General features: G+C 37.8%; 2 protein-coding genes across 2 annotated transcripts; both read right to left on the bottom strand.

Annotated features, from left to right (window-relative positions):
• Window positions 1-1,534: 1,534 nt before the first annotated feature.
• Window positions 1,535-10,096, bottom strand: rnf170 (ring finger protein 170). The gene is made up of 7 exons (XM_080419306.1): window positions 9,961-10,096; window positions 8,342-8,497; window positions 7,572-7,647; window positions 6,533-6,647; window positions 5,550-5,623; window positions 3,792-3,923; window positions 1,535-2,580 (listed from the first exon to the last, which is right to left on the bottom strand). The coding sequence occupies exons 2-7, from the start codon at window positions 8,479-8,481 to the stop codon at window positions 2,311-2,313; spliced, it is 807 nt and encodes a 268-aa protein (XP_080275432.1). The 5' UTR covers window positions 8,482-8,497; window positions 9,961-10,096; the 3' UTR covers window positions 1,535-2,310.
• Window positions 10,097-11,432: 1,336 nt separating this feature from the next.
• On the bottom strand, window positions 11,433-15,647 carry LOC308077978 (ladderlectin-like). The gene is made up of 6 exons (XM_080419005.1): window positions 15,558-15,647; window positions 15,320-15,428; window positions 14,966-15,075; window positions 14,279-14,413; window positions 13,005-13,116; window positions 11,433-11,577 (listed from the first exon to the last, which is right to left on the bottom strand). The coding sequence occupies exons 2-6, from the start codon at window positions 15,393-15,395 to the stop codon at window positions 11,501-11,503; spliced, it is 510 nt and encodes a 169-aa protein (XP_080275131.1). The 5' UTR covers window positions 15,396-15,428; window positions 15,558-15,647; the 3' UTR covers window positions 11,433-11,500.
• Window positions 15,648-24,352: the final 8,705 nt, after the last annotated feature.

Genomic DNA, 24,352 nt, shown 5'->3' with positions numbered 1-24,352 from the left:
CGATTTAAAAATGAGCTGAAATGGAGAAAAAACAAATAAAGTCTATTACAATTTTCAAACTGTTTCATTTCAAGGACCCCCAGTTTACAATGCCTTTTATTGATTGATTGATTGATTGATTGATTGATTGATTGATTGATTGATTGATTGATTGATTGATTGATTGATTGGATTGATTGATTGATTGATCGATTGGATACAAGATTATTAAAAGTACAAGTATAACAATTGTTTCCATTGTGGTCCACTGTACTCAATTCTAATTATACATTATGTGTGCGTTCGTGCATGTCTGTTTGATGAAGGGACTGATGCAGGATTCAGGAACATATGCATTACAAAATGACATTACCATGCATTCATTCCAGAGGTGTCAGAGGTGAGTGAAGTAAAAGAAAGAAAGAAAGAACAATCACTTAGCAAGTTGAGGTCATTTTCCATGGTTACTACATCCCAATAAACTGAGCAACTGTCTATTTATGTATTTATTTATTTATTTGTCCTTTATGTTGAACAAATCCTGAATTTACACATATCATGTCCTTGCAGTTGCCCTAAAACACTGGTTGCGTAAATGATAGTGATCACTGATCAGTAATACGTTTCTGACAATGTGTGGTAAATTGCATCTGAAAGTCAATTCCACTTTAGGAATGTCCATATATAGATCTACTGTCTCCACCTAGTGGTTGTATATTCATATTATAGCCAGGTTCTGTCTTAAGCTGTAAGCAATAAGCATAAACATCTCTTACATCTAGATTAAATTAAAAGACAAATAAATTCAATGGAGACATGTCAGACAGTTCAGTCATTTTCATCATGTCTACTCACTCGTGTGTAATTGATAGAAAATACGTCATTTTTTGGGTGAACTACTTCTTATACAGTAAGTCTTGTTGCTCTATTGTTGTGTTAAGTCCTCCATAAAGAGCTGGCTGAATAGCCTGGACCTAATTATAATCATAAATGAATTTAGTTGTAGCAGGTTCCATATACAAATCTTTATTTTAGTCGTCTTGTAAAGTGGAAATTGTATTAATACATTTATTATAATTCTGTAATTATTATCTCTGCCCCTCCCAGCACAAAGCACTCAGTTTACACACACACCCAAAGGACTTCGATGGAAATAAGCTCTCAAGCTTTATTGTTTCATCCTTTCGACAGATATGTACAAATGTTTACGTATATGCCTCTTGTCAGAAAAGATGTCAATAAACCAATCAAGCTTTTAAGTTTAACATTTACTCTGCAACCCCAAATCTAAATTCTGCTGCTGTGCATGTCTCCATCCAGTGGTTGAAAAATAAATAATTCACACAACTGAAAAAAGGAATATTTGAAAGAAGCTCTTCAAGTATGCAGAACTGTCAGAAGACTGGATGAAGTGTCTTCAAAATGAAGGTTGGTTGCAGGGGCTTCTCAGCCCATTCTTTTGTCAGTCTTCAGATATTTGGGCATCGAAGGAGAGGCTAAGTAGAAGCAGTACCACCAAAGTGGCAGAGAGGGCCTCAAGATATGGCTCAAAAGATGCAATAGGGTTATCTTTATTAAGACATTATTTTTGTGAGGTTGATGAGAGTAGAAATACTCAATTGAATCAATATAAGAAAAAAAGACCTTCCAATGTAACACCAGTGGATTTCATTAGATCTAAATACCTATACACAAGGTACTATTAAGTATACTTTTACATATATGAGTTCCTCACAATTATATGCACATTTGAGATATGACCCTGATAGATCCAACTTGAGGGAAGACATGGCTGTAGTGGTACATTCAGGATGGTCCATTTTAAAAGTTGACAAAAAGGGTGCACTAAACTCCTCCCGATTATTGTCTAAACTGATGCTATATCAGATTCTATTCAGCATAACATTTATCATTATAATTGAAAACATACACATCTGGCTTTTTGTTTGTACTTGTATTAAATATGAAGACCGTTTGGAATACCAGCTATGCAACTAAAACACCTGGACAGTGGACAGTAGTGCATTTGTCTACAAGTTGCTACAGTTTCAGTAGCCAGTGGATATCTAAAATATAAGTTATTTTTGATATCTTGTAGTCCACTTAGACTTGGCACTGTCTTAAGCCAATCTATGCCATCATTAATAGTGCATTTTATACAAAAACAAACAAAAACATTGAACTTTCCCCCTTTTAACTCATAAAATGATGGCCAGACTGTGTAAACTAATTTTCTGAGGAACAAACAAACTTATCAATCAACTGCCCACCTCCCTCTTCCAGAGTCTCTTTGCCCTGATATGAGCTTTAAAGTGTCCACATTTTTATTAGTTAGCCATTGAGTCTCTGCGTTACCACCTCTCTATACATGATAGAGATGTAAATAAACAGGAGAAGGATGACGAAGAAGTCGTCCAGGAAGCCCAGTAGGCCGAAGAGCGCCTCAGGAATGAAGTCAAGTGGTGAAGCTAGGTAGGTGAGTGCACCGACCAGACACAGGAGGATCCGGATCCTGAACATCCAGAACAATCCGCCCACTGAAAACATCTCTCTGAAGGCATGACGGAGTAGGGTGGGAACATCTCGGAGCCTGTCCATCAACTGGCGGGAACAGGAGACGCAGACAAAAAGATAGGGGACACTTAGTTTAGATCATCATGACAGAACTAAAAGCATTGGGTTGGGAACCTCTCCCAGGCTGTGGATCAGCTATGAAAGGATAAGAAAAAGAGTTATATAGGCCCACTATTGTTTAAGCTAGAGCCTCAGCCACATACACTTTAGCTGTATTATCCTTAATTCAATTCCCAGCTGAACCAGCTTCATTTCTCCTTCCAAATCCTAATAATAATAATAATAATAATAATAAGTCAGACTTATATAGCGCTTTTCTTAGTACCCTAAGTCGCTCTACAAAACAGCTTAAAATAAGCTCTTCCATGTCATAAAGCATTGAAATGACATTAGGGATGACCCTAATGGTATCATTAGGATTTTATCGATTCCGCTTATTGATCCCAGTTCTTATTGATTCCCCATTTTGGTTCCAAAATGTTAAAACAAAATTAAAAAAATGAAAACAAAAGAGAGGTAAAGTGTTTAGATAACAAAAATATACAGGTATGTATTCCTTTAAGAATCAACTTAATTTAATATTATTTACTATTAGAACCCAATATATTAGTAGTACCTGAGATAGAGGCAATTCTGGAACTTTTTGTCCTTAAAATACTGGTGATTAAATCAACCAAACACTACAATTGTTCCTGTAAACAATAACTGTCAACTGTAATGAATATCATGGCTGCAACTATCGTGAATATTAAGGCTGTAACTATCGATTAGCAAAGTTAAAAAGTTGATCTCTACTCTCTTTCCAGTCTCTCCACTGTACAGGCCAATGAAGCAGACATGACATCATTTTATAACTTTTTGTATTGCATCTGCTGCACCTATACTCAGTTAGTGGTCGTTACTTTTAGGCCTTTTTAATTGTAGAGGTACTTTTAATCTTCATGTGTCCATTTAGCTGTGAATGGTAATGTATTGCACATTAACTATATACTGTTGGCTTTTTGCTGGTTAATTACTACCACAGCTGCCTTTGATTGTGTCGTTCCTCTCTTCTTGTATTTAACACGCCTTTCCATCTAATGTATCAGACCTGATGAAGACCCTTTGCGGTCGAAACGTTGCCTGAAACTATTTAATACAAAGATTTCTACTGGGCGCTAACGGTGTGCGGACTTCCCCTCTTTTCCTTGACATAATTCTATATCATGTCAATTATACATTGGCAAAAGTACACTCACAGATCGTGGATGTCCACAGAACCTGCTGTTGTAGTCATTGATGTCTCTAAGGATGAGCTGTGGCTGTGCCTCACCATCCTGGACTCTCTGTGGGTCGGCGTGCTCATGGAAGAGAGGGAAGAGTAACGTCACCTGGAATTAAGAATGCATAGAAAAGATCATATTTAGCACTACCACTAGTCCTACTAATAATAACAGGGATATCTATATTATTTCTGTGAAGCTGGCATCCTATGTGATATTGTCAGTCATTTGTGCTGATTGGTGCTGTAAAATAGTACTTGACTTAGTATGTTTTTGATATAATTAAATTAACATATTTTACAAGCTGTAAAACTGTATATATAAAAAAAGTACTGTAAAAAAAAAAATTGAAAAAGAAAATTGCTACATTTGTGCCGATCTTTAGAGATGTTACTTTTTCAATGAAAGACTTTGTTGTTCACTTGTGCTACATTTGTGCTGGTATATGCTGCATTTAGTGGGTCAAGCATGAATTGTGTACTGTATAGCCATTTAACAAAATTTGCGATAGAGGGCCATGCCAATCTGAAAGGGGGGTAGGGGGTTCACTATAGCAAGCAAAACATTACATTTGTACAGTCATATCTCGTGACACAGTCTTACTATGAAGTGAAGTTACAGGACTTTTTCCCCCTTTGGTGAATGATAAGCCTGAATGTGTGATCAGGATGCAGATGATGGCCAAGTCACCTATTAAAAATGACCCAACTATGAACAGAGTCAGAAGTGTGTGGGGCTGGATGATGTTACTAATTGCAAATAATAAAACACTTGATATAAAAACAAGCAGAGTCTCATTAGCCCCGCTAAGCACCCCTAGAGGCGGTGCTGCTCGTTACACCAAACCCATTACCCACATACCTTAAAATCGTCTTTTTTCCCATTTAGCCACATTAGCCTAGGTAAGAGTGCAGATCGCAATTTCTGGTCTGGTTGGGTGTAGGCACCACAGCCTATAGTGGCTGCTGGAGCTTGCAGACTGTATACTTTTTTTAATCCATGAATCGTTACACACACCCACCTTGCACACTGATAATAATGTGTATTATTCTATTAATAGCAGAGAATTTTGCACAATGAAAATCAGTCATCAGGCAGTGAGGGTGATTGTGTGGTCACTTGTTGAACACAAAAATAAAATCATCGCTATGAACAAGGAGAGTTTCACCCGCTGATCAAGGGGCTGCGGGATTATCCTGGTTGTTTCAATTTGTTTATTTCATTGGCTCAGTTTGATGCTATACTGGAGCCACATCAAAACGAAGACCCACGCGATCCTAAACAGCGGCTGGCGGTTGGGACACACACACACACAGTTATCGTCCCATCGGAAAAGTGCGCGCTGCTGAGCCTTGCCTTAATCCACAGGCTGTAGTCTACAGCCTCAAAACACTGCAACGTACAGACAATATGAGGCAAAACAATTAACCTGGTCCGAAAAAAAATTACAAATTTACAGAGGCTATGTGTAAACACGATTGACACAACGTGAGGTCGAATAATAATTTTTACGTGTGATGAATTTCGGGCAAAAAATACGGACCAGTGTGCACGCTGCTTTAGTATCGTTTTACAGTTAGGAGCCTATTTTCAAGGTTTGTAGTGATAACATTTGTCACTTTTTTTTTTTTACTTTACTTTTTACTTTGTAATATTAACACTCACTGTTCAGTGTCATGTTACATGAATCATAAACAAGGTTGGAAAAAAGGTTCAGCTCATTCACAGTCTCACCATTTGTCTGCAGATGGGGCAGTTAATAGCCCCCAGCCAAGTTCCAAATCTCCAATAGGCTACAATACAAGACCCTGTAGAAAAAGACAATATTTAGTTTTCATTAAAGTAAACTTGTGCTAATATAAACGATGTTCATATTCATATTATTTGGGATGTGTGTATACTGTAGGTGGTGAGAACAAGATGGTGAATGTTTTTTGAATAGAAATAACTCAGTTTCTGTGCTTAATTATGAACCACTGTTCTGCTCTGTGATTGGTTCGTTTGTTGTTAAGCCAATAACTCCATTCACTCTTGTGAACCAGTTTTTTCCAAAGCAATTTCCAGATAAGTTAGCAGCAAACACTAACAGCACTGTAGAGTTGATGCACTTTTAAATACATAAGTAGTTTAAAGAATCATATTGTATATTATCATCTGTATATCTGTCCTATTTTTACGATCACTCAGCGCATTACTGTCTGGATGTGATGCATTTTAACCACTAAACTTTGTTGACCAGAGTTTCCCAGAAGACTAGGTCCCCTCCTTTTTACCCACTATGCCAAATCTCTTTGCCAAACATTGGTGATCTACAAGCTCACAGCAAGTCACATTGCGAAGTGTTGTGAGCTTTTCTCCAAACATTTTGGCAAAAACAGAATGGCTATTTTTTCGGAAGAGATTTGGTGTAGTGTAGACGGAAAAAAATAAGCATAATAAATGCTTCTTCCGACGCCCAAACTTAGGGAGGTGATAAAAAACTACAAATTGACGTCATTACGAACTTCAGATTGGTGGTTTCAAACATTTCCTCGGAACCCGTGCACCTCCAGATGTCCGGACTCTCCGAACTATAGTTCGTAAAGCCTGTCTGAACTCTGAACCCTGACGTCGGAATGAGTATGTATTGCGCTTAACTCAGGTTTGTTTTACTAAGTATAGAGGGTTTAAGTGGTTAACTTAGGATATTTGTGTTGTCCAGCCTAGTAGTGTCTTACCACAAAATAGGTGTCCACAATTAGTCTCCACAGGAAGCACAGCCTGCTGTAGACACACAGGGCAGGACATGTCTGTATAAAATTGTTGTCTAGGCTCTGATGGAGGGCTTTCATCCTGGGATGAAGGAGAAAAGAAATACTTCAGTACATGTATAGGAGCGTTTAATGTATGGGTTACAGTACATGAGCAGGCATTTACAATTGTTGGACTAGAAATATCTGTTTAGTACTTCTGACAAGTGCTCTAATCTGGGGGGCTCTCATCCCAGCATTAACATAAAATAAAAAAGGCCATATGAGTAAAGGAAATGTCCCAATGCAAAACCCCTGAATCCAAACATTGTAACATATTAATGCAGCGCAAAAAATGAGAGCAGTTCATTTATTTTGTAACTAATAATAAAACTAGTGAACTATTATATGGATTATTAAATCATAGTGTTGTTTTCTTGCAATGGCTTCCAGTTAACTGTACAATCAATTTCTGATTTTATTGCATGAATTTGTGAAATAAATGTTGCTTAAGTGTTTCCCCTACAATGCTGTTGAAATATGACAGTTGCAGTTGAAGGCGCAAGGGCTGCCATGGCAACAACTGGATCGGAGGGCACAAGTCCGGAGAGGATAGAGGAATTTCATGTAAATGGCCTATGTTCTTCAGGGAATTTAAAGGCCTAAGTAAGTAAATACGACGTGGTCGCTGCAAATTTACAAGCTAGCAAGTTGCATCATGATGCCATGTGCTGTTAGCCTTTATATTTGTTGTTTTTGTTGTTTTTCATACACGCATCCAAAGTTCCATCCCCTTTTTTATTTGGCAGCATAGCAGAAATTCATGACAGGAATGAGTTGGTCCCTAAAACTTATTTGGCATGGGTAATATGGAACTGGTTTGGATTTTCCATAGACAAGCTACAAAAAAACAGTAACTTGCAAAGTTTGCAAGTTTGTCATCCCTTGTCCAGACAGGATAATATAACCACCTATCTGAGTCTCCTATCTTTGCCTTGACAAGGCAAAGTTTTAAGTGGCTGCTTACCTGCTCTGACTGGAGCTGTTGTCGGACGGCTCGGACATGTTCCTGGTTCTCAGGATGAATGTTCTGCTGGTCTTCCCTACAAAAGGTTGAATGAAAGAGAGAGAGGTTATGCATGCGTTAATTCCCCATCTGAATTGAATGCAAACAAACTCACAATACAGATGTAATTAATCAAATATCATTTGATTTAAACTCTGCAAACAAACATTACTCAAGTTTTCACATGGTGACTCTTTATTGCAGCTCTGTCCCACAGTGCAGGCTTACCAGACTTACAGCAGCAAACAGAACTGTACTGCAAACGTGGTTCACATCTGCTTTGACACGATTAAGTACTTGGATTGCCAACACTATTCCCTTTGCTACTCATGAGGTATGCAGAGACTTTTTTCCCATTAACCACATGACCCCTGGGCATATTAATAATGATAGCTTGAATTTATATAGCCCATTTCATGAACCCAAGGACGCTTTACATCAAAAACAATTAACAACCAATCAACCAACAAACAAAACAAAACAACAAACAACTATTTGCCATAAGCCTGAGAGAACATGTCATAATAAGTGAACATTCTGCGAAAATAGCCCATCTACAAGCTCTTTGTGACACAATGAGCTTGTAGATCAGCTGTTTTCGGCAAAGAGAGTTGGTGTTGAGGGGAAAATGTGGGGGGCAAGTACAGACCAAATGTATAGGGTTTAAGTAGTTAAAACAAAAAAGAATGAAAACAATGCTTAAAGTTGTATTATTATATGTGGGTCAATACCTGCAGAGCAGAGTCAGTAAGCCTCCCAGGAAGGCAACACTGAGCACCACCACAAACAGAACCTGGTTGCTGACTCCCTCAATGAGTGTGTCCTCATCTTGGATCATGTAGTCCAATTCCCCACAATGACTCTCCTCCATCACACACACTCATAGCCTACAACAGCAAAGGACAAAGAAATTAATTGATTTAATCAAATACACTGAATGTAAGCAGTAGCACAAACATATATCAAATAAAGGAGGTGCCAAGTTGTTTCACTAAATCTGACAAGAACTTACAAGAACTTGCAAGAACTTCAGGCTAAAGTCTACGATTCAGATAGATTTAAGTGTATGATACATTTATGAGGAGCTTAAAGCCGGACGGATTTTTACAATACTTAAGGAAGGAGGGAAAATAAAAACCTGGACGACCAGCACATGCACATATTATTTTGTTTTACTAGTGTTATATATCAGTGAATCCTTCATACAGCACATTATTCTCAGGCACTTGGAGAAAATGCAGCTTTTTTCACTATTAATTTCTGAGCCAATATTTGACACAAAAATGTGATATCAAACAGTATAAGATTAAAACAAATTAAACTTGTCATTCTCCTTCTCCTACCAAGTTTAGTGACCAATATTAATTTATTTCCTGGTTTCCATTGGCAATTCCATCATTTAAATTATGTTGATGTACTTTATTACGTTATTGGTCAGTATAAGGGGAACAGTACAAAATCGAAACAAAAACTGTTACCTGCACAGCTAGCTGATCGTTTATATTATATAAATAGTAATGATGTTATAGGCAAAAGAAGAAGCAATCATATGACTGCCGTTTGAATTGTTTTTACGACTGATTCAGCATCATTTGTAACTTATTTGAACAGGCCATGTCATTATTTTGGATTCCAACTCAGTCATGACTGAAGATACAGAGTAAAATACACGTTATACTCTGAGAGTGCACAATAACCAAATGAACCCGTATACAGTTAACTTGGGGATTTTACTGTGCAAGCATTATTAGTGTTCCTTTTGTTGAATTTAAGTTGGTTCTGTCATCGATTCAACAGGACAAGTTGGACAACCAACCAAGCTAGCATACTCAAGTAAAGTACAGATACCTATACTAAGTACAGTACTTAAGTAATTGTACGTAGTTAGTTACTTTCTACCACTGCTAGCAGCTGACATCTTAACACCGACCAATACTATTGTCAAGTTAGCGTTCATTATTGATTGTTTTTCCACTACAGACAGACAGTATAATTAAGGACGTCGTAGATGTTTAACATGATCCTGAATAAAAACGATGCTGTACACACACACACACACACACACACACACACACACACACACACACACACACACACACACACACACACACACACACACACACACACACACACACACACACACACACACACACACACACACACACACACACACACACACACACACACACACAGGCTAATGTTAGCATACTGTATCTTTCATATGTCAGTAGATTATCGATTGCAAAGTGAGGCCAATTAACGACATGCATGATGCAACGACATTTGTTTAACAACAATCATCATGTCATGTTGTGTAAAAAAATAAACGTGCTGATAATGTTAACGGTACCTTGTTGCCTTGCAGACCACCCGTCAGTCAGGACCACCTGCCCTGGTACTTATAGCCACTAATATAACTACAACCAAACACCAGAGAGTTACAATAATAAGACTAAATACTCCAAGGTACTGTGTTCCGCACTCATGCAATGCATTGTGGGAGTGTCGGTCGGGCAGAGTCCACAAGCACTCGTTGCTGGCGAGCGACACAACGTTGCCAGGTCTGCTTATTATAAGCGACTTTGGGCTCGTTTTTCCTGTAAAGTTGCTTGTAAATATATGGGTAATCTCTCAAGAACAGATTCTGCTCTGCGTTGGATAGTAACAAACAGCAGAGGTCGCTGTTTTTCCTTTTCAGTTGGCTCTGGGTTCCCAGATTGATATATGGGTGGTTACGTTTTTTGGGGCTTGTTTGAGTATTTCCAATTCTCTATACTTTTACTTCTCTATTCCACTACATCTCAGAGGCAAATATTGTACTTTTACTCCACTACAATTATTTGAAAACTTTAGTCACAAGTTACTTTTCAGATATAAATTATTACATTAGAAAACGTACATTAACCACTTTATCCCTATTTTATACATAGGCTATTTGAAAGTAGCAGATCTACAAGCTCACAACACGTTGCATCGCGACGCGTTGTGAGCTTGTAGATCGTCTATTTTAAACATTTTGGTACTTTTACAATTGGTACTTAAAGATACTTTCGTACTTTTACTCAAGTACATTTTGAATTCCGGACTTTTACTTGTAACAGGGTACTTCTACATTGCAGTATTGATACTTTTACTTAAAGGGATACTTCACTTTAGGGCCGGGGAAACATTTAAAAAATATATTAAAAATAAATGAAAAAAGTTATGGAAAATTCATGGCCCCCTCACGCATTAGAGTGTCCTACTAATGTGTGAGGGGGCCTTTATTTTGCCATAACTTCTTTCATTTTTTTTATATATATTTTTAATGTTTATTTTATGTGAAAGTGAAGTATCCCTAAAACATTTGAGTACTTTTTCCACCACTGTGTATACCAAACAAGGGGTCCTTGACTTTTAAAAACACTGGAATAGACCTTATAGCAGAATCCAGTACAAAAATTTACAGGACATCAACATTGTAGATTCACTATGAATGACTCTGAATTATTTTATATTCTTTTATTGATGCAAGTAAAGACATTGAAGTTATAAGCAGCTTAAATCAAACCATCTGTTCCATTCATGTTCCTCTCATTATCACCACAAGAGCTGATGTCACTGTTAATGTCACCACAACACCTGTTAATGTCACTTGTCTGTTCATTCCTTCAGTAGCGTTACAGCGATAGCAAAGCAGTATATTGGACATGAGTATATTTTTAGATATAGGAGTCGCGCACGCACGCACGCACACGCACGCACACGCACACACACACACACACACACACACACACACACACACACACACACACACACACACACACACACCTGCAGCAGAGACAGACAGACATGCAATAATGTGTAATAGTGTGTAATTGTGCGTGCATGTGTGTAAATCTCCATGTTATTCACTGGGCTCCAGCTTGTTTTTTGCAGACGGAGGCAAGTTTTTGATCACAAACTTCATCGTCCCAAAGGTAGTCAGCTGAAATATAAATGTAAAGATAAAGTTGAGCATTAAAATTGTTTACAGACACATTACGGGCGCGTTCGAAAATTACGCACCGGAGCACACTCGCCTATTAGTTTGTATTGGCCAGTGCGCTCAGTGCTGTATTTTCGAACGCACCCTAAGTATTATATTGAGTTGTTAAAAAGGCGTTATTAGTGATATGAAATTGTTTTATTGAAAGGTTAACCCTTGCATTGTTTTAGAAACCTGCATACATTTTTGGTGTTAGCGGGTACAATTTTACCTGTGATTTAACTTAAATACTCAAAAAATAATTATTTTCATAAAAAAATTTCTCCCACTCCCACCTCATAGCTGACTTGTTATGCATTTATGTAAACACTTTTTAAAATATTATTTTGGGTTAGGGTTAGGGATCTTTCAATATATCTAGTTTTCAATCAAAGAACACACTTAAAAAAAATACTTAACACCCTTAACCCCACAGATGTCACTTTTTTAAATAAAGACCATCAGAATTAACTACAATGGTGGTAATTAATTTTGTTGCATTAAAATAGCTGTTTCTGAGGATATCATGAAGCCTTGTTCCAATAAAGAAATGTAAAGGGTACTTTTTACCTATTTAAACTTGAAAACGGGTCAAAAAAGACCCTAACACAACGGAGGGGTTAAAGGTTAAGGTTGATGGGGTCGCCAAAAACATTCCCTCATAATATAGATGGGTTTCCCGTTTGTAAACATTGAGGATGATGCGCGCGCAGTGGAGGGAAGAGCCTGTAGAGGGCGCTATTACCCGCAGCATCTCTGGCCACTGTACATTGATAAAATAAATGGTCTTCACCGGGTTTAATGAAAGTAGATTAAATGATGCAGTTTGTAATATCTTCTTTACTCAATAAAAATGATTTGTCGGAAGTTGGATCTGTCTGTATATAATAGCAGCATTATGCCTATTCTGCCTATAATAGCAGCATTATGCCTATCTAAATCCCGAAAATAACAATAGAGTGAATGGCACTTCCGGGTCGTTCTACCTCCCGCATGCGCAGAATGCACACTCTGCTCTGTGATGACGTCGCGCGGAAACCCATCTATGGGGTTGTGGTATAAAAAGGTTTGAGAACCCCTGCTCTAAAGCAATGATAGCCATTAGATTATATATATATATATATATATATATATCTCAAACCTTTTTATACCACGACCCCATATATATATATATATATATATATATATATATATATATATATATATATATATATATATATATATATATATATATGTATATATATATATGTATATATATATATGTATATATATATATGTATATATATATATATATGTATATATATATATGTATATATATATATATATCTTTTTTTTAATTATTATTATTATTATTATTATTATTATTATTTTCATTTGTTGAGACTTACCTGAACATTTCACAGCGATGCAGTGCTGGTTTCCCGAACCGTTGCTAGGTTCTCCGTTGGCCCAGTCAGTGAAGGTCATTGGGCGACCGTCACTCCACAGCCAAACACCCTCCTAGATGACAATATAATAATAATAATAATAAATCAATACAATAGAACATGTCACCATTTAGAGTTCTCAACCGGCCTGAAACGTAAACACATCCATGAATGGACCGTAAATATAAAGGCTCACCAGTCATCACTAGGCTACTGCAAAGATCCAACAGTGCATGGTTTCCACATTGTAAAAAAGTGAGCTTGAGCAAGCCCACTATAATCCATTCATTCATCGGTTTGTTTTGCACAACAATCACGCACCTTTCTAGTCATTATTATTATCAAAAGAATAATGACTTAAGTGAAGTAAAAGTAATCTTCATATATAAAAAAGAATTAGAGTAGACACTTTCTTACTCTTGTAATAAAGTGTCTAGTGAAAAGTCTACTCAACCACTGAGTTACTTCATAAGATCTGAGTTATTGTTTAAATAATCAGAATGTAATTGAAATGTGTAAAATATAAAGTGCTTGTCCAATAGAAGTAAACATAATTGTCTCTCTGAGTGAATTAAAGGTTACTGTTATCCAATCAGGATAGAGAACTCAGTCAGGATACTGATTAAACAAGTTAAATTGGAATTGATGACACAAATACATGAGCAGACAAAAATGGAACTGGATCACTATCAAAATTAAGCTGATAAATGGGTACTCTCTGTTGATTGGCTGAAATTTTGTCACCTGCCTGAAAATGTATTTTCTGTTGATTAAAGAGCTGGAGAGACAGGGAGACTCCTGTGACAGAACAAACACTCTATAGCAATGATTACTATCAAAATATAGAGCTTTAACCTTTTAACATAAAGCTTTTTGTTTTAACCAAAAAATATCACTTACCCAACCTTTAAGCAAATAGGACACGCATTTTAATAAAACATGGGTAACAATGAAAGGAACGAACATAATGTAACCAAATCGTTTGGAAATGTTTGCTTTTACTCCATTACATTTGTAAAAAAGTATAAATAAAATTAAAAAGCCTTCAGAAATATACTTCAAAACATTACTTAAGAAAATGCAACTGAGTAAATATAACTGATTAGGTCTCCCTCTGACAATGTCAGGACAATAGACACCATGTTGTGTTGTATAGTAGGTGTATGTTGACATTCAGGTACAGTATCAGTGTAATAGGAGGTAAAGTTTCATCAAACAGTGTATTGTTACTGTACCTGTGTTGCATCGTAGCCTCCAATCCACGCGCGAGTAATTGTACCAGTTGTGGAATGGATCAGGTCTTGAATGAATGTGTGCTCTACTTTGCTCTGTATGGATGCAAGGTTTCCACCCTGCCACAAACACCTTTTCTACAGAACAGAATAAACAGAAGACTAGATAGATAGATAGATAGATAGATAGATAGATAGATAGATAGATAGATAGATAGATAGATAGATAGATAGATAGATAGATAGATAGATAGATAGATAGATAGATAGATAGATAGATAGATAGATAGATAGATAGATAGGTAGATAGATAGATAGATAGATAGATAGATAGATAGATAGATAGAAATATACATACATACATACATACATACATACATACATACTATACATACATACATACATACATACATACATACATACATACATACATACATACATACATACATACATACATACATACATACATACATACATACATACATACATACATACACGTACATACATACATACATACATACATACATACATACATACATACATACATACATACATACATACATACATACATACATACATACATACATACATACATACATACATACATACATACATACATACATAGACTGACAGATAGAGTAAAAGACAATGTTTTGTGTATTTCATAATATGTTTGTTCATTCTAATTACCTCTGCACGGGCCCAAGGCCTCGGAGTTCTGTAAAATTTGTAACAGTACCCAAACAATTCATTCCATCCACTTGGGCATCTTGCCCATCTCTTGACGACCACATGCTCTCCTGAAAAGACAACAGACACTTGAAGTCAACTGTTTGAAAGCAGCAACAACAACAATGAAATCCTAGTCCATACATGCATTTCCACACATCTCTCTCTCACTCACACACACACACACACACACACACACACACACACACACACACACACACACACACACACACACACACACACACACACACACACACACACACACACACACACACACACACACACACACACACACACACACACACACACACACACCTGCAGCAGGAGCAGCAGCAGTCAGAGCCATCACAGCACCGAGAAGTAGAGACACGCTCAGCACCCTCATGTTCATGATGATGATGAAGATGACGAAGAAGATGATTTCCTTCAGTAAAAGAAACAGACATGTTAGAGATACTTCTGAAACTCAAAGGGGAGAGGAGAGGAGAGGAGAGGAGAGGAGAGGAGAGGAGAGGAGAGGAGAGGAGAGGAGAGGAGAGGAGAGGAGTCAAACCTTCAGTAGAATGATGTGTTGTGGTTCTTCCTGTGTTGAAGTGTTGAATATCAGAAACAGCAGCTCTTGTTGCTTATATACACTTCATGTGGGTGTGAAATTGTACACGCTTTCACATGATCAGAATACAGAGGGAATGCAGATGAGCAGGACATGTTAAAATTATCCCTGGTGTCTCTAAGCATGAGACATTTGACCTGCCAAGAGTTTATGCAAAACCTGTAATTATCTTGCTGGAGTTCTTCTAAGTCAGTGAATAAAGAGTATGATGTTGTAAACATAAACCTTGGTTCCATGACTGGATCTGATTACCGCTGCAGTACGTTTCTAGTAGAATGTGTTTTACATTTTTATGACAATTTGAACCATGTGATGGCCATATATGGCCATATAGTTTGGAATTAATTTTGATAGCATTTAACCACTCAAGTCCATTCCTTTGTCATATGATGAATAATGAAATAGCCAATCTACGTACAAGCTCATGAGTCCTGTAGATTTTTTAGCTTTTAGCTTAAGCTTTTTTAATGAAAAAAAATATATACATATTTTTTTAAATTTAAATGAAATGTTTTTTTCTACAGTATAATGACATGCCCAAAGTAGGTTGCATGTGTTGATAAGCAGTGCCCATTGAATAGAACAGTTGGTGTAAAGCAGTGGTCTCCAAACAGTGGTGCCGTGAGACAAGCCCAGGTGTGCTTGACCTGGGCCTTCTTGTTATTGCAGGTTTTATTCTTCCGCCGTTTATCACATAATCGCAGTATTAGCCTAACCAAGAGACAAGAGCCAAAACGAGACAAGATCCGACAATATGAAGAGAATTATATGAAGTTTGGATTTTCCTTCACATCGTATGTGTGTGTGTGTGTGCGTGCGTGCGTGCGTGCGTGCGTGCGTGCGTGCGTGCGTGCGTGCGTGCGTGCGTGCGTGCGTGCGTGCGTGCGTGCGTGCGTGATTGTGTGTGTGTGTGTGTGTGTGTGTCAGGGCTGCCAACATTGGACTGTCAGAATCCAGGAGATTTTGGGGGGTGGTGGTTTGCAGTGGTGGAAAGTAACTAAGTACATTTACTCAAGTACTGTACTTAAGTACAATTTTGAGGTACTTTTACTTTAATGGAGTATTTCCAATTGTCCATACTTTTACTTCTACTCCACTACATCTCAGAGTATTGTACTTTTACTCCACTACAATTATTTGAAACTTTAGTTACTAGTTACTTTGCACATATAAATGATTACGTTATAAAACATACATTAACCACTTTAGCCCTATTTTATTTTAGGCTATTTGAAAATAGCCGATCTACAAGCTTACAACGCGTTCCATCGCGACACGTTGTGAGCTTGCAGATCTACTATTTTCAGATATTTTAGTACTTTTACTTTTGGTACTTCAAGTACATTTTGATACCAATACTTTTGTACTTTTACTCAAGTCAATTTTGAATTCTGGACTTTTACTTGTAACAGAGTATTTCTATATTGCAGTATTGGTACTTTTACTTAAGTAAAGAATTTGAGTACGTTTTCCACCACTGAACAAATATAAGACATTCCACAAGTGGTTCTCAAAAAAACTTTTTTCGTCCTGCGGGGGAACTCCTCTTCCGCCTCCTCCGCCTCCTCCAGCTTAAAAACAAGAAAAAAAAACAAAAAATCCAAGACATTCCACAAATGTTACTTTTCTTCATCTCGTGGGGGAACGCGGAGGGGGGAGCAGTTAGGGGTTAAAGGGATATTTCACTTTCGAAACATTTTTGGATAATTTTATCGTCTAGCCTACTCATATAATAATAATACATATTATATATATAATAATACAGTCTGATATTCTGGTGTCAAAGATGGTACAGTTGGAACTGAATCCATACTTAATTCACTGGTATGCTTCCTTCCTTACTAACAGAGTACAGAGGGTGAAAGTGAACAGAACCCTCTCCGCAGCACTAATGTTGGTGCTCCCCAGGGTTGTGTAAGCTCAGCTGTACTTTTCACCCTCTATACTGACAGCTGTCGTACTGAGGAATGTCTGTCTGAATGTCGCACTGACAAACCAGACCAATACATTCTAAAGTACTCTGATGATACAGTTTTGATTTCTCTTTTGGATAGATCCAGTGATCCTGGACTGCACCAACACAGAGTAAATAAGGTGGTGGAGTGGAGTGATAACAACGCTCTTATCATTAACACAAAAAAGACAGAGGAGATTGTTCTCTGAAGTGCGGCCAGCGTCACCGCAGTGTTTTTGGTGCCCCACTAGAGATACACAGATCCCCCATTACTATTCATAGTGAACAGATCAACCAGGTACAGTATGTTCGTATACATACCTAGGAGTAGTAATTGACCACCTTCTGTCACGGAAAGACCAGATTGAATCAATGGGTAAGAAGACAAAGCAAAGAGTCTATTTCCTTCGCCGTCTGAGATCTTTTGGTGCTAGCAGACAGATTCTTCTTTTGTTTTTCACTTCTGTTATTATGAGTGTTCTTCAGTACTGTAGTACCACCTGGTATGGATGTCTGTCCGTAGCCTTAGTCACAACTGCTGCAGCAACTGAACATTTGTTCAAAGATTGTTGGACAACCACTTCAGAGGCTCTATACAACTACGTATAATGACAGTATGATAAGGTTGGCAAGGAATATCACTTCAAACACTAGCCATGCTTTGTATGGAGAATATAGGTTGCTGCCTTCAGGAAGGAGATACAATGTTCCTACATACAATAAGGTCAAACTGAAGAGGTCCTTTGTCCATCAGACGACACTGAGGCTTAATCAGGAGTTATAGGCCAGGGGTAGGCTGAGAGGTGGACACTGCTCTTGTCTTTGTATGTCTTTATGTATGTATTTTGTTTTGTTTTTCTTATGTCATGTCAAATGTGTGTACTGTTTATTGTTGCATACATGGCTGCTGGGTCGCAAGACAAATTTCAGTGTGAACTGGCAATTTTTTGCATAATCGCAGTATTAGCCTAACCAAGAGACAAGACCCAAAACGAGACAAGATCCGACAATATGAAGAGAATTATATGAAGTTTGGATTTACCTTCAAGACAGAGACAAATGACATTGACTACTATTTATAAAAGTACCTTTTTAACTGAGAATATCTAACTTGAAAAAATAAATACAGGTCAGAGAGAGAGAGAGAGAGAGAGAGAGAGAGAGAGAGAGAGAGAGAGAGAGTGTGTGTGTGTGTGTGTGTGTGCGTGCGCGCGCGCGCGTGCGTGCTTGCGTGCGTGTGCGCGTGACATCGCGGCGGTTGTGAGCTTGTAGATCTGCTATTTTCAAATATTTTTGTACTTTTACTTTTGGTACTTTAAGTACATTTTGATGCCAATACTTTTGTACTTTTACTCAAGTCAAATTTGAATTCCGGACTTCTAATTGTAACAGAGTACTTCTACATTGCAGTATTGATACTTTTACTTAAGTAAGATATTTGAGTACTTTTTCCACCACTGGACACTTCGAACCTTAGGCTTCCCAGGCGGTCTCTCTAACCATTCAACTATGGCCGCCCAACCTGGTACGAGGAATGACCAATAGACTCTGGACAGCTGACCTTAGGGTCCTGCTGGGCACATAATATTGTTGTAGCAGGTCAGTGAAGGGTCCTGGACAATTGGACAATCACTATACGCTTCAAAATGAGGCTCTACTGGCAGCAGTGGTGCACCAAAGTACTCAACTCCAGTGCTTTAGTCAAAGTATAGATAGGCCTACTCCTGGTAAAACATTACTCAACTACAAATGAAAGTTGCTCAGTCAAATTAGTTTCGAGTTTAAGTATTGTAGTAGGTGCTTTTAAAAATGCTGAAGTATTCAAAAGCACATTTTATTTTTAATATCAAAGCATGCTGTATTTAAATGTAGACACTTAACAAAAAAAAGATTTTTCAGATATTTAAATAAAATAATAATAAACAATAGGGAAGCAGCTCAACAAGCTCACCGTGATGCGTTGTGAGCTTGTAGATGTAGAAAATAGGGCTTAAAGGGATATTTCACTTTGGGTCATTTTATCGTCTACTCAGGCTTTTGTGAGCACCCCAGACAGTTTTTAAGTTGCTTGATTCAGTATTTAGATATTTGATATTCATTTTATCAGACATGCCCCCTTCCTATACAAACCCATTATAACTTCAAACTTAGCATGTTAGATTCATCAAAAACACCCGTCTTTTGTTCTGGTGACTCACCTTGCCCTCCTAATACGCAAGGGGGGCGTGTTTTTTTGATAACTTTTTTCATTTATTTTTAATATTTTTTGTGGAAAATGAAAGAAAATGAAATACAAAAATATTATAAAATAAATGAAAAAGGTAATCGAAAAAACACGGCCCACTCGCGTATTAGAAGGGCAGGGTGAGTCACCAGAACCAAGGACGGGTGTTTTTGATGAATCTAACATGTTAAAAATGGAGTTTGAAGTTATAATGGGTTTGTAGGAAGGGGCGTGTCTGATAAAATTAATATCAAATATCTAAATACTGAATCAAGCAACTTAAAGACGGTCTGGGGGGCTCACAAAAGCCTGAGTAGACGATACAATGACCCAAAGTTTTTTTGAAAGTGAAAAATCCCTTTAAGTGTAAACTTGTCTAACCAGTTCCACCTCCACACTCCTCTGTGGGCAGCACTCAGCTGGGTGAAGAAGGTCAAAAACATAAAGGAATGGAATGCCCCTCCACAGGTCTTGAGAGCTGAAGCCTCTGTGGACATTTTTAAGAACCACTTAAAAAATACTGTTTAAACAAGTATTTGTGGATTTTTTTCTCTTCATTTTTTTTCCATTTGAATGTTTCATGCTGTTGCTGTTAAGCACTTTGTGAGTTATCTCTGTCAGAAGTGCTATACAAATAAAATGTACGGACTTACTTACTTCACCACACTACACGTTCATAAGAGTTGTTGAACATGTTTCACCAGGCAGGTCATGTCATTTGTTAATGAGGTAATCAAACGTGGCACTGCACTGGCTATGATGACATTAGAGACTATGGATGATGATGATGATGATGATGATGATGATGGTGCTGACGTTCCCCAAATGGAAGGAAAGTTTTAAGCCTAGCCTGATTTTGGGTGTCTGCCTCCTGGAAGAATAAAAGTATATATATATATATATATAATATATATATATATTCAAGGATTAAGAAAATGCAGTTGATAAGAAGAAGTATTTAGTAGAAACAGAAATATATATGTGATATGAACCATTTATAGGCTGTTGTTATAAATGCTGCCTTCATGATCGTGGGTTTTTCTTCAATGACATAGGTAGGCTACATACTTGATATCCTGAAGATGAAATAGCATTTCTCTTATTTCAATTGAATTTTCGAACTTGCCATTTCATTTGAATTATGGCATCTATTCGCTTCCATACTAAAGCAGTGGTTCCCAAACTTTTTATTTGCCTAGGAACCCAAACTTGTGAAAATAGCAGATCTACAAGCTCACAACACGTGCAAACTTCTTCTTAAATGTTTTTTTTTATTATTATTATTTGTGGTACTGTATTTGATTTTATGTATGAAATACTTTTGAAAAATGTAGCTTTTAATTGATGAAAAGTTGTGATTGTTTTGTTTAAACTTTTTTTTTTAAATCTTTTGAAATATATGTGTTTGGGAAACAGAGGGCTAAAGGTTTCAAATTCAACACGTTTCAACAGTTCCAATAGGATACTGCCAGTCATACTGCAGTTACGCACAGGGGGGGGGGGGTTAGAACAGTCATTTCCTGAATGCATTTCCAGAATGCTTGATTGAACCAGAGTATTTTATTGAAATGTTACAGTGTATTTTCTTTGTTTCTTGTGTGTTCTTTGGAACCAAAAACACACATTCTAAAGTGAATCCTTGGTGACTGCAGTTCTTTCTTATTCCACTCACCTGAGCATAGCCTACTGGTGTTTGGCCCGATGCCACCCTGAAGTGATTGTGTTAAGATTGTCACAATTATTACATAATCGCCGATAATCGCAATTATTGTCTCGTCGGCTATTTGAAAAAGCCGATCTACAAGCTCATGAGGTGTTGTGAGCTCTAATGGCTATTTAAAAAAAAAAAAATTGAAAGATTTTACACCTGAGTAAAAAGCAGTGGTGTTAAGTAACTAAGTACATTTACTGAAGTACAATTTTGAGGTATTTTTATTTTACTGGAATATTTCCAATTTTCAATACTTTTTCAATACTTCTACTCCTACTACTTCTATCTCAGAGGCAATGTTGTACTTTTACTCCACTACAATTATTTGAAAACTTTAGTTTAGTTACTTTGCAGATATACATTATTATAATACCAAAAAAATACATTAACCGCTTCAGCAATTTTATACATAGGCTATTTGAAAATAGCCGATCTACAAGCTCACACGTTGTGAGCTTAGATTTGCTATTTTCAAACCATGGAAAAACGCCATTGACCGGATCTGTAGGTGGTGGCTGTTGAGTGAGTTACTTTCCACCACTGCTTGTTTCTAAAGTGTACTTTGCTTATTTGGGCTTGTTTCCAAAAAAGGTAATTATTATTTAAACCAGTGGTTCTCAAATATGTTCATGTTAAGGACTAGCCCTGATTACTCAGTCACAGTCTACGGCTGGCTGGCTATGACTGACTGAATGTAAATAACGTTGTCGCTTGTTGCCAACAGCTGATCCACTAATTTAGCAATCTGGGAACCCATCGCCAACTGAAAATGAAAAACAGCGCCCTCTGCTGTTTGTTCGCAGTGCAGAAGCTGTTCTTGAGAGATTACTAATTTAGTTACAGTAGGAGCTTAGTTTACGTCAAAAGAACTACAACACAGTCGCATGACGCAACGTCACCACTAGTGTTGCCAGGTTGTGTGAGAGAAATAAGCAACCAGGTCTATGAAAACAAGCCCAAAAGTGGCGAGCCCTTCGCCCTTTAAACATAATATGTTTAAAAAATGTGTCAATTTTTTTTTCATAGGAATATTATTCCTATGAAACATTTTTTGACACATGACTGAGCACTCTAAACCTATACATCGGCTATTTGAAAATAGACTATCTAAGCTCAACAGCTGCTATTTTCAAAAGAAACCTTGGGAAAAAAGGGAAGAATTTGAAATATTTTTGACATTTTATAGAGTGGAAAGACTGGTGACGCGAGGTTACCCAGCCAGATTCCAAACCCGAAAATCTCGGCCACTCGCTCACTCCCACTCGGTCACTCCGACTCCAAACCGGATGTGCTAAATTCCAATTACTCAGTTGCTTCTTGGAGGAGGCGAGTGGAGTCGAGTGGAGGAGCCGAGGCGGCTCTCTACTTCCGCATTTAGCGAGTGTACATCAAGTGTACGCTCGACCACTCTCCACAGCTCCTCCGCGGCAGACTTCCGCATCACGTGTAGACGTTATTTTTGTTTTTTCCCTTCTGCCGTGACGTATACATGGTCCTCCTCCACATGTGGCCACACAAACAATGCTTGAAACCCGAAACCATACCCCGAAAACACCGGCTCCCCCCCCCTCGCCCCCGCCGATCACTCGTTGCCCATCTCACACACACACACACACACACACACACACACACACACACACACACACACACACACACACACACACACACACACACACACACAGTGTAAATTAACTGAAAAGACGCAACAAGCCACTGGCTTTATTGCTTTGTATGATATAAAGTATAATACAATTATATACATTGTAATTTATTGTGCACACTTATACTGTCTCAAAAGCTGATAGTTCATTTCTCTCCGTGCATGCCTCAATGCAGTGCATGGACTACTATAAATCACTGTGACAAAGATTATGTTTAAAATAATGTATTGTATTTATATATAGACTGAATATAGGGTGACTATATTCTGAATTCCCCAAAAAGAGGACACTTTACGCTATTTAACTATAGCCGTACTCATTCAATTCTGAACCGATTCTTAAATTTTAAAATTCTCTATTTGCTGTGAAGGGTCTTCTTTCATGTCTATCAGTCATGATTTATTTCGCTATCAAACAATATCAAGCAAAATCACAAAATCGTCTGAGTTTTTTTCTTTTTTTTTCGTCCCAGAAGTGGGGAGGATATCACCCAAGCTCTCAAAACCCCGGACATTTGAAGGATTTTATAAAACCCCCCAGACAGCCCCCCAAAAGAGTATATGTCCGGATAAAAGAGGACGTATGGCCACCCTGCATGAATGATGTAATTCAGAGTCAGACATACTCTGTAATATACGGTGGCTGTTATACGCAGCAGTGCCGTGCGGGACTGCTGCGGGGGGTGGGGGGTCTGGGGACTGTACGAGCAAAAAGAGGGACAGGTCAGGATTTAATTCATAAATGTAAGTTTGCTCATCCTGGCGCTTCGTTCACTATTTCAGGAATAAATGGCTTTGCACAAAATGTTAACTATAAAGATAACAATGTGGCCATCCACATTGATGAATTGTCTATTCTATTCTGTATTATTCTATACCTGCATATTATTCTATGCATGTATATTTTCATCCACGGCTCTGGTCCAGCTGTTTGAGACGTCATAAGTGATCGCGGAATTTGCCGTCGCTTTGAAATGACGCGCTAAGTGCAGTCCGATCCTTTGAAGCCAGCTGGTCGGCCACTCGTCCTCGCAAATAATCCTCGGCTCCTCGCAGGGGCGGGGCTTAGGCGCGAGTGGAGGAAGCGAGGAGAGTGAGCGAGTGACCGAGCTTTGGGGAATGGAATCTGGTAATATATCGATGTCGCCGCCTCGTGGCTCTTGCAGCGCATTGCACGTTCGTACTT

This window comes from Gymnoscopelus braueri (assembly GCF_963280865.1).
Source record: "Gymnoscopelus braueri genome assembly, chromosome: 22".
NCBI classification, from domain to species: domain Eukaryota; kingdom Metazoa; phylum Chordata; class Actinopteri; order Myctophiformes; family Myctophidae; genus Gymnoscopelus; species Gymnoscopelus braueri.
The sequence above is the reverse complement of the archived record's forward strand: the minus strand, read 5'-3'. Positions and strand labels throughout refer to the sequence as shown.

Coding starts and splice junctions, on each gene's coding strand:
- LOC308077978 (XM_080419005.1), bottom strand. CDS start 15,395: ATGAACATGAGGGTGCTGAGCGTGTCTCTACTTCTCGGTGCTGTGATG. Junction 15,076..15,319: donor TGCTGCTGCTCCTGCTGCAG/GTGTGTGTGTGT, acceptor TTGTCTTTTCAG/GAGAGCATGTGGTCGTCAAG. Junction 13,117..14,278: donor GAGGCTACGATGCAACACAG/GTACAGTAACAA, acceptor ATTGTCATCTAG/GAGGGTGTTTGGCTGTGGAG.
- rnf170 (XM_080419306.1), bottom strand. CDS start 8,481: ATGGAGGAGAGTCATTGTGGGGAATTGGACTACATGATCCAAGATGAG. Junction 6,648..7,571: donor AACAGCTCCAGTCAGAGCAG/GTAAGCAGCCAC, acceptor CCTTCATCCCAG/GATGAAAGCCCTCCATCAGA. Junction 3,924..5,549: donor GCCCCATCTGCAGACAAATG/GTGAGACTGTGA, acceptor TCTTAATTCCAG/GTGACGTTACTCTTCCCTCT.